Source organism: Lipotes vexillifer, unplaced genomic scaffold (assembly GCF_000442215.2).
Source record: "Lipotes vexillifer unplaced genomic scaffold, Lipotes_vexillifer_v1.1 scaffold97, whole genome shotgun sequence".
Lineage (NCBI taxonomy): Eukaryota > Metazoa > Chordata > Mammalia > Artiodactyla > Lipotidae > Lipotes > Lipotes vexillifer.
In genome coordinates, this window is record NW_006775688.1 from 691,966 (window position 1) to 703,228 (window position 11,263).

The following is an 11,263-nucleotide window of genomic DNA, read 5'->3' on the forward strand; positions in this document are numbered from 1 at the left end:
TAAAAAAAAAAAAAAAAAATGGTACTGATGAACCTACTCGTAGGGCAGGAATAAAGAGGTAGACATAGAGAATGGACTTGATGACATGGGGTGGGAGGGCGAAGCTGGGGCGAAGTGAGAGTAGCATCGACATAGATACACTACCGAACGTAAAATAGTTGGCTGGTGGGAAGCAGCAGCATAGCACAGGGAGATCGGCTAGGTGCTTTGCGATGACCTAGAGGGGTGGGATAGGGAGGGTGGGAGGGAGGCTCAAGAGGGAGGGGATATGGGGACATGGGTATGCATATGGCTGATTCGCTTTGTTGTGCAAGAGAAACTAACACCATATGTTGAAGCAATTATACTCCAATAAAGATGTATTTAAAAAAAGAAAAAGTATCAATAATAACCAAAAAAAAAACCCCAAACACCTTCTCAGTGAGACCTCCTCTGGCCATGCTATTTCAGCCTGCGTCCCTGTGCATGTAGACCCACACCCATCCCACGCCCTCAGAGCCCCCACTTCCTACTGTGCTTCATATTCCTCCATAGCATTTATCTCTAACACCTTGTATATTTTCTTTATTTAAACTTGTTTTGCTCTCCTTCTCTCTTCCCTATAAAGGTAAGCTTCATGAGGGCAGGCAATTTTGTGTGTTTCGTTCACTGCCACGTTACTGGGTGAAAAGGACCTGGCACATCATCCATGCTCGATATATGCTGTTGAGCAAGTGGATTCCTGCAGAGTCCCCTCTCTGGCAGTTGTCCTTGAGTTAGCTGATAAACTCTCTCACCTCAGGACATGGAAGGAAGACCGATGTACCTAATGGAAACTCTGGGAGACCCAAGGAAGTGACTCTCGAGACAAGACTTTCAGGTCCCCATGAAAAGCACGGGTGATCTTACTTCTGTAAGTTCCCAAACTTCATCTGATTGGTCAGCAGAATCACCCCGGAGCTTTAAAAACAATAATAACAACATCAACAGCCCCTCCAGACCTCACCCCAGCGATTTTGATACAACATGTCTACAATGGGGTGGAGCCTCCCTCTTTACAATGCTTCCTAATCCTCCTGATGTGCGCCCACCTTTGGAAAATTGTCACTTTTAATAATAGAGGCAGTTGCCTAAGCTGCTAATACCCTGGCTTGGTTTGGGATGAAGTCAACATGAGATACTTGTGGGACGAGCACCTCTCTGGGGATTCCAGCAAAAATGAGGACATTTCCTCCTCCCTCCCCCGCCCCACCCCCAGCTCTGGGGAGATGCGGACAGACGTCTGATCCCAGGAAACGGAGGGTTTCTCAAGCTTTCCCTGCCCACGGAGCCCACAGGAATGTGCCCAGGCCCCAGGGATGGAGCTTCTGTTCCAGAACGAGGGGCCCAACACCTCCCATGTCTTCATGAAGAGTTCTCTGCAGGTCGTGCCGTGGGGGTGGGGAGGTGGGTGAGTGGGTGGTCAGAGCAGCAAAGCCGTCCTGATTGGCAATTCCCTCTCCCGATGGTGACTGATGTGACCTCATTCTGCCACACGGCAGCGAGCAGGATCAGGGTACAATCTTGTCCCCCCGCAGCAGACAGTGGCCTCTCACTGTAGCTCTGGCCTGGGTCGTGTCTCAGAGGTGGGGGTCTGTGACATTCATCCTGCTTCAACTTCCTGCTCACAGGCACAGCTTTGATCATATCTTTTCATCTTCTGGTCAAAGGCTCCCCAGGGGCGGCAGGGGTGGGGATGGGGACAGGAAGTGGGAGGGGGCAGACTTTGCTCCCGCCAGTGTGGGGAATCTGAGGAAAGGATATGAGACATGTTGAGGCAGGAAGCAACTTGGCCTTGGGAGTGAGAACACTCGTGGCAGCCAGGCGGCAGATCTCTTGGAAGGAATGTGGAATCATCATCATCCTTCCAGGAGGTGGAATTTCAAGACCGGCCCTGCTGGGTTTCAGGGATACTTTGGGTGGGAGGTTGCCCTGTGGCCTTAGCCAGGCACTTTCCTGGGCACCAGGGCTGCGCAAGACAGATACGGCTTCATCTTCATCTTGGCTCAATCACTATCTAGTGGGAGACATTAAACAAATGACTAATTATTTCAACCGTATTGCTCTGAAGGATAAGGGCAGGTTACTATTTAAGTGGCTAATCTCTTGTAGTGGCTAATGTCTTCTGGGTAACTGGCAAAAGTTAGGGCCATATCTCATGGTGGAGGCTGAATTTCTCCAACCAAGCTGTTCCCCGGTACTCTTACATTCTTTCATTCAACAAAATTTTATTGAGTGTATATGGTGAACCAGGCACTGTCCTGGTGTTGCCCAATGAGACAGAAAGTGCAGTGTGCTCACAGAGCTTACCTCCAGTAGGGAGAGATCAGAAACAAATAAATACATAAATAAGAAAACATCAGGTGGAGCTAAGTACAATATTGAATATAAAACAAAATGACTTTTAAGTCGAAACCTAAATGACAAGAACCGGCCAGACATAGGGATACCTGGGAAAAGAGCGTTCCCAGTGAGGCCACAGCTAGTGCAAAGGCCCTGAGGTGGGAAAAACTGTTCAAATAAAGAAACTAGGTGGAACTGGGGCACAGAGAGGCGAGAGAAGTAGAGAAGGACCAGATCACGATAAAGATGGGGTTTCATTCCAAATGTGAAGAGAAGCCATTAGAGTGCTTTAAACAGAGGGCTTGACTTCCATTAGCAACAGAATCCAATTTACACTGACGTACCCAGGCAAGTCTAACTGGTAAGACCCTCTATGGAATCATTCTGAGATCAGGGTTCAGGATCCTGACCATCTCCCTCAAACAGTCCTCTCTTCTCAAGGCACAGTACCTGAGTTACTCAGGCCAGATGAGGATATTCAGGGATGAACAGGGGACTACCAGCAGGAAGCGGAAGCACCATTTATTAGAGGACCTGCTATGCACCAGGCACCGTACTAGCAGCTTTATGTCTTAATACATTTAATCCTTGAAGCAACCGTCTTCTGAGATGTGTGCTTCAGTTCTCATTTCATAGATGGGGAAGCCAAGACTCAGTGAGATGTAGTAACTAGTCCAAGCTGCACAGCAAGTGAGTGAATTTGCACCCACTCTGGTCCGCTTTAAAGGCTCTTTCCACCACAGTATGCCTCTTCTAGATCCATTTTTAAGACTCCCACTTTAATGACTTGAAATTTCTTGGTTTGAAAATATAGTCTATCTTATTTTTTCTCCAGGCTTATCCCGAGCTAAGTCCTCAGCTCATTACTCTACATCGCCCCCTAAAGTATATAATTTTGTGTGCTTCTGAGTAGGTTAAGCAAGATGCAAGGAGACAGCATCCAGCAGAAACCGCACAACAGTAGGTGAGGAGCTTCTGAAACATGCTCCAGCCATTTTGGGAAAGAATCCTCCACCCTTCTTCTGGCCCGTGCTCCTCTCTGGAGGGAAGGCTGGGTGGGAACGCATTTCCAGGATGGCTCTGTTAGTGCAAATCAATGAATGATCCTTTAGAGGGGTTTCGCAGAGGAAATCATTCCCACTCCCATTTCCAATCTGCCTGGGGGTGTGGGAAGGCAAGGAATTCCAGACTCAAGTCAAAAGCGTGAAAACCAAACCAACAGTGCCTTTCACATGAGAACCCTATCTCCCATGGTAGGGCCGAAGCCGCCTTCCCCAGAGCTGGAAACACGGCATCAGGCTTATCAGTGTGGAGACCTAATCCCCGGGGTGGAAGTGTCCATTGGGCTTCCTGGCTGGGGCTGGACTGTCTGATAAAAACCATCTGAGCCTGAAAAACCAAATGTTTGTCTTTGCTCCATTTATCCTGGAGCCCTGGGATTTCTTCTGGAGTGGCTAGTGCCCCAGGCTCTTCCTCTGTTTATTTTCTTTGGTTGTTTTCCCATAGCTGGTGGATGCAGGAAGCAGTTAGCCCATGCCTGGTTGGCTGGAAAAACGTAGAACACAGCCAATTAGAGCCAGCCTGTGGAATGTTGGGCTTGGAGAAGTGCAAAAAGAAAGAAAAAGAAAAAAAGAAAAAGCAGTTTCCTCATTGGCCCATCTTTGGTGCTTAATGTTCCACATTTGGGTTTTCATTCCTTTGAGTTAAATATTGACCCTTGCTCATTTAAAATGCAAATACCGTTTTCAAGCAGGGAATACATTTAATCATTAAACTGAATGATTTTGCCTGCTTGCTGAAAAGTCAAGTCTCCCAGATAAGGACCGAGATAAACCTTCTATTTCAACCAGCCAGAACCAACTCCCCAAAAGGTCTTATGCCCACCACTGGACCTTTTACAGCCTTCTCTCAACCTCAAAAGCCCTTCTTTTTGCAGGCACTTAACCCAATCCTGCCCATTATTCAAAGCCCAGCTCAAGTGCTACCCCCTCCCTTGTGGCCTGCTATGAATTACACATCATTCTTCCCACTTGTCTGTCTTATCTGGATTAGGGATCTGAATGTATGCCAAGTCCTGCTCTGCTGCTAATAGCTAAGTGGTCTTGGACAAGTCACAATCCATGTGAGCCCTGGTTTCCATACCTATAAACGGGAACCGAGATTCCACTTTCAGGAGTGTTCCGGTGGTTAACTGAGATAATCCACGAGAAACAAGCAAAGTGTTTATTGTGTCTCCCCATTAGAAAGCACAGTGCACAATGGTGGGGAACTTTGTCTATTCTGTTTTCTCCGTTCCTCCAGCCCTCGAACAGTGTCTGGCCCATGGCAGGTACTCAATAAATATTTTAAAACCAATGAATAAATAACAGCCAACATTTATTGACTGCTTACTAGGTTCAAGAACTCTTCTAAACTTTTTATATGTTTTATTTCATGTAATATAAAGAACAAATAGAATAAAAACTGTAAGATATTTTTAGATTGCAAGTGCTGCAAGGACAAACAGTGTGCTTATATTCATACTGGGCACTCAGTATCAGCTGAAAGATTGATTGAACGAAAGAATGCTTGAATCAGAATTAATTGCCAGACTGCCTTCCATTAAAATATGATGGACAAAGCAGCGGGCAGCATCAGATTCCCTAGACGATGGGTTTTGTCTGGGGGAGGGGAGTGAGGATAAGAGTTTCCTGTTTCACAAATCTGTCCATGGCTGACCCTTTAGGCTTTGGCCTTGACTTCCCATAGATCCCGGTCCGTGCCTGGATATGTGCTTTGGTGCTGGTGTCAGGATGCGGCATAGCAAAGATCAGGTCTCCTGGGGGAAACTAGTTCTAATAAAAAGTCTGGGAATGGGATGGGATAGAGGGACTGGGTCCTAAACTCCAAAGGCTGGTCCAGGAAACTGGATCTTGCTCTCTCTCAGGAATCAAGACTGAAAATGCCAACTGCCAGGCCACACAAGCAACTCTTTTGTATTCCATAGAAAGAAACATGATGAATATGTATGGAATTTTCTCCCCACAGAATGTAAGGGGAAGGGGTGTGTCATTGGTCAGAGAAGGTCAGAATTCACTATGGGCTGATGGATTTTTGTGTCTGTTGGGAAATGCCCAAGGGATGTGTTTGGGTGGGGATGGCTGTTCCTTTAGTTGTGTAATTAGATTTCTGGATGGAGAGCATAGGTTCAGGAATCCAAAGCAAAAGAGCGAGCAAGGCTGACTCAACGGAGAGCTTGTGATTGCGCCGAAAGAGGGCTTGGCAGCCCTGCTGTAGAACAGACTGTCCCAGCTGCTTTCCAGCCTGGGCGGGGCATTGCTGCTCCACGGTCCCCACTGAGCTTCCTTCACGTGGGGATTCTATGTCACCCAGACCTGTCTGAACTAGTGGCTTCTCTCTTGGTTTGTTCCTGAGGATTCTAGAGAGACTGGAATGCAGAGCAAGGGTCTAGGACTTTTCCAAGAAACTTGGTTCTCTTCCCCACCCTCCTGTCCCATCATTGGCAGATTCAAGGCTTCAGGTTCATGGTCACTGAGCACAGGTCTGTGGCCAGCAAGTATCACTTGGGACACCAGGTGATACAAAGAAATGTGTTCTGATAAAGAGTTGAATAAATGAATGAAACCTGGGACAGAAGTGGGTCTCACATACCTGATCCCTGGTAATCTCATGGTTAGGAACAGAGATCCCTGAAACAGGCCGCTTCCAGGCAAACTCCAGAGGCTAGAACTTTCTATTAGAATAAGCAGGGCTCACCCTGTACCAGTCTTGAAAGAAAGACCTTCCTTTTCTAGACCCTGAGCTCCAACTTTCCCCAAATACGGACAGTGGGATAATTCACTGAGTTACTAACTAGTTTCATGTTCCCTGTATATGCCTTTGCCCAATCCCCACCCTATTTCTAGCAGAGAACCAGACCCTTTATGAGAGGACTTTTCAGGGCAGAAAATAGTTATATTTTGAAGTCAATGGCTTTAAACCACTGAAGAGATTTCCCTAGATGTCCAGAGGAGGGGAGAGAAAATAGGGGAGATAGCTTCAGAATAGAAAGAAGAGGTTCAGCTGCCCCCCTTCCACGCTAGAAAGAAGTTAGAGAGCTGTGAAGCCCACCCCCTCCTCCCTCCCAGACAGCACCCTAAGGGCAAAGCCTCAGAAGAAAATAGGGCCAGGATCATAGGTGGGTTGGGCCCAGCACCGGGCCTTCCAGACTCAGCCAGGAGTCGCACGCCCCAGGTGGGCCTGGAGCAGGTTGCCATCCACCTCACTGGACCGCGAAGGCCCCAATAGGGAAGATGTCTGCGGCAACCCTGATGAACTGATGTTCTCGTTCAGAGTCCACGAGAGCCTCTCAGGTTCTGCTAGTCAGTAATGATTGAGACTAACTTTCCATCATCCCTGTGGGATGGTGATTTGGAGTTGAGTTTTCATGTGATTTAAATAAATTGTGATATTTCTGGCACACTTCTGTTGTGGCCTCAAATTCACCCTTGTTACATAGGGAAACAGCTCCTTGATTTTGATTTTTTTTTTTTTTTTTTTTGCCTCTACCTCGGCTGTCATGATTCTAAGGACCCCACAGATTCACTGTCGGTTGAATCAGGGAACTGAGCAATTGGGTGGGTGGGAGTGGGGAGGTAGAGCTCTAGGCTCTAGAAAACCATCTGGAGTGAGCCCTGAGGGTCTGCTTCACCCAGTCCCCCTTCTGCCTGTGCTGTGGACTGAAATTCTCAGCACCCTGAACAGGACAGATGTGGGGTCCCTGCTGGTTTGGAATTGCTGTGCCTCTGGGAGCAGCCAGGCAGGGTGCTCCCATCTCCAGGATGGATGACCCGTCAGGTGGGAACATGGTTGAACAGATGAAGGTCTCACTCCATCTCCACTACCACAGCCCCAGTTAAATCCACAGCTACCAGTTTTTCAATTCTTTTCTTGTAATCAACACGTCATTACAGCATTAGGGACCAACTGGAGGGGGAGTGACCTGGGGCTCTTTTTCCTGGTTCTCTGAATGTGGCATCTGACACCGTCAGGAGCAGCCATGTCGGAGAGAAATTAGAGGCCTTGCAGTCAGCCTTCTCTCTGGGAGGAACACAGAGGGACTGGCTGTGTTTGAAGGGCCCCCAGTTGTGTCAATTTCAGGCTCCAGAAAGCGGGTGTGTGTGTGTGTGTGTGTGTGTGTGTGTGTGTGTGTGTGTGTGTTTGGTTGTTGTTAAAGTGGCAGAATGTCTCAAAATAGAAACATCATCGATTCATCGCAGTGGCCTTTCAGGCTGCTGCCCCTGTCAATTTCATCCCTCTAACTCGCTCCCCAGCTGCCAGGGCCTCCCCTTGGGATGGGGCCTCAGGCAATCGCCCGGATTTGCCTGGATTCTTGAAAGAGCTTTGCTGAATTGTACAGAATTTCTCCCGCGTTACTTTTTCCTTTCAAAGCAACTTGTGAAGTAGAGAGGAAAGTAAAAGTTAATTAAGCCACTTAATCCAGAACCGAAAAGAGGTTTCCAATTTCACCTGCAGGAGATCGTGCAGGGGTAGAGAGGAAAGGACTACACAGTATCATCTGCTTCCCTGAAACTATGCCTCCCCTCTTGGTTATCCCACAGCAGGTTAGCATCTATGCCCTTCACCTTGAATATTTATGTGTTTACCTATGTGTCTATTTAGGTAAATTCACTTATTAACGGTTGTTGTATGTCACTGTGTGTCAGGTGCTAGGCTGGGCACTTTACATGGATAATCTCACTTAACTCTCCCCAAACCCTATGAGATGGGTACTATTATGATGCCCATTTGAGAAATGGGAAAAACTGATGCTCGGAATATATTTTGTCATGAGCTGTGTGTTGGAGCAGAACTAGAATCTTGAGTTTAACCCTGAAGGTTCTCTATTTCTCTCTCTCTTCAGAGACATATATGTACATGAAAAATTTTCATATGCAGACATCTTACCAGGTGGTAATACTTGGTACCAGGTGGTACCTGATACTTGGGGGCAGGGACTGTATTGGTTATTTCTTTAAAAATCTCAGAATGCTGTAGATAACATTCTGTAGATTTTTGAAAAACAACCAAGGCCCAGAGGAGTTGAGTGATTTGCATGGGGTCACACAGTAAGTAATGAAAAAGTACTAGGTCTAGAATATCTGCCCTGAGAATCCAACTTTCAAAGGGCTATGGGTTTGGGAGCTAGCATTAGTTCTGGCTATCAGATGAATGAATTAATGAAAGAACAAAAATGAATGTATGTCTGAAGGGTGAGTAACTCATGAATTAGCTAGTTTAAGACCATCTCTGTCAGATCTGGTACAAAAGATGTCCAATGAGCTTCTGAATGGTATAAGTTTAACTCCCTAGTTCCCTCTATCCCAAGTCAATTGCCAGAAGGATCCTACTGACCTTTTGCTATTAACTTCTCCCCTCTTGACCCCTTTTCTCTTGTTAAGGGAATTCTAGGGTGGTATTTACCACCTCTTCAAAAGAATCAAAGGAAAACAAAACACACAATAATTTCAAAAGGGCAAAGTCTTTTAAAAAGAATTCCTCCCTCCCCCATCTTTCCCCACCAGCACACACCCTCCAAGCACTACAGGGAGAAGGCATTCTATGACTCAGATTGCTTTTTTTCCCAGGGGCTTTCCAGGAGCAAGCCTGAGGAGGAGTGAGTATAAAAATACAGGACGAGATAAAGCTGGGGGTAGGTGAGAATTTTCTTTTTTTTAATTTAATTTTTTTTTTTTTTTGCGGTACGCGGGCCTCTCACTATTGTGGCCTCTCCCGTTGCGGAGCACAGGCTCCGGACGCGCAGGCCCAGCGGCCATGGCTCACGGGCCCAGCCGCTCCGCGGCATGTGGGATCCTCCCGGACCGGGGCACGAACCCGTGTCCCCTGCATCGGCGGGCGGACTCTCAACCACTGCGCCACCAGGGAAGCCCTAATTTAATTTTTTAAACTAATTTTTACTGGAGTAGAGCTGCTTTGAGAATTTTCTTCCATCATGATGTGAATGGGTTGCCCATTGCCCTCCTGTGTGAGGAGGGAAGTCTACAGGTCAAAGTCGAGTGGTCTCTCCCCATTCATCCCCACGCCAGCTGTGCGCAGGCCATAACCTTGCTACTCACATCTGCCTCATTCCAGAGCCCTGGGATGCAGAAGGACTCCAGAAGGTCACTGCCACACAGCAGCAAGATCCGCAGCTCTGAGGAGGGGGAACAAAGTTAGAAAAGGGAGTGAGTGGAGGCCTGGGAAACATTCAAGTCTCAGCCTTCTTCCCCCGCTGAACACAGAAGTGTCCCATCCTTGGGGCTCCAGAGCCCAGTTCTTCCAGGCACCTCTGCTCACCCCTCCCCCAGGCTCATTTACAGACCACCCTCATTCCCTGCAGGACAAATGCAGCAGAGAGGGAGACTAACTGTCCTGGTTTGCTGGTACTGAGGGGTTTCCAGGATGGGTTTCCATGCTAAGCCAGGATGGCTGGTCACCCAAACAGAGACTGAGCCAGCTACATGCCTAGTGTGAGGTCTAAGGGTCTCTCCTTTGCTCCGAATCAAACCGAGTGCCCGTGGAGTTTGGTTCCTCTGCTGCTGTGCATTATCTGGGGTTTGTCTCGTCACAAGCACCCGATGTGATGGGTGGCAGGGACACCGAGTGCACCCTCCATTCATCAGCTAGCTCAGCTCATCGGATGTCCTCTCTTTACATGGCCAGTGTCCTCAGCAAAGGGCTTGAGGAGTGAGGCTGCCCCCCTTTCCTGACTCCCAGGCGTACTTCTTGCTTGTCACTTGTTTTTCTTCCCTCATTAAGCTCACTCTGAATTACCCCAGTGAGGCCACTGTCATTTAAAACAGGCAGCAAACTGACCGGGGCATGAACACTGAGCAACAGAGGGAAAAAGAATCCTGGGATTCTCAGAACCATGTGGGGAGAGACTTCCACCTGGGCTGGGATTCAGGTGGTGTGTCTGGTTCCCTGGCATCCCAGGCCCTTCCATCAAAAGGCTGTGGCTGTGGGTATCTTGCCTGAAACAGTGAGACAGCCCCGCTCTGAGCCTACCAGAGAACGCTGCCACCCTGGACCCTGAGGCCGAGAGATGGGCAGCAGCTCTGCCCGCCTCAGACCGTATAGCTAGCTCAGGGACCTGACGAGGACTTTCAGGTGGTAAGCTCGCCCTGGCTGCAGGCTGAGTGGAAGGCTGCCGGGCTGGCGATGGACAGTGAGAGCATCTCACGGTCCCAGGTCAGTGCAGCTCATACTCAGGGAGCCCCATGGAGCCCTGGGGTCTTAACTCTTAAATATTCCTGCAGCCTCCCCTCTCCCCTCTCCTCATCACACTGTAGTCTCATGGTCTGTTTATGTCCAGGGACCTTAGTTGATCTTTATATCTCCAGGGCCTGGCAGAGCGACCTGTGCAAGAAGGTGCTCAGGATGTGTTGAATGAGTGAACAACAGACAGGCTGACCGCAGAGGCCACGTGGGCAGGCTGTCTAAGAGCCTTCTGGGCGCTCTGGGATGGCAGTCCGGGATGGCGATTGTGGCCTTGTCTCTTGCAGCATGGAGGCCCTGGTCAATGGTGCCTCCCTCTGTGTTAGGCCACCAGCCTTCGGATGGCTGAGAGGAGCCAGACTGGGCTCGTTCTGGGATCCTGTTGTTCCCTGTCCCCAGCTTGGAGCCACCCAGAATTCCAAGTCAGTTCTCTGTTGAAAGGCTGAAGCTCTGTAACTGCGGGCCTAAGAGCTCAGTTAGCTGGCGGTCTCCGGACGACATGCTGGTCCTCAGCTTTTTCTACATCAGTGATTCTCAGCTGGGGGCAATTTTGTCTCCAGAATTTGGCCATGTCTGGAGACTTTTTTGGTTGTCAAGACTGGAGAGAGGGGTGTGCCACTGGCACCTAGTGCTTAGAGGGCAGGAA

At 48.6% G+C, this 11,263-nt stretch overlaps 1 protein-coding gene across 1 annotated transcript in view; it reads right to left on the reverse strand.

The window, feature by feature from the left end:
* NMNAT2 (nicotinamide nucleotide adenylyltransferase 2) overlaps nt 1–11,263 on the reverse strand; it is a 160,257-nt gene that overhangs the window by 15,052 nt on the left and 133,942 nt on the right. The window contains exon 8 of the mRNA XM_007450136.1: nt 9,477–9,553. Within this exon, the coding sequence (XP_007450198.1) occupies nt 9,477–9,553 (77 nt within the window). The remainder of the gene's footprint in view (nt 1–9,476; nt 9,554–11,263) is intronic.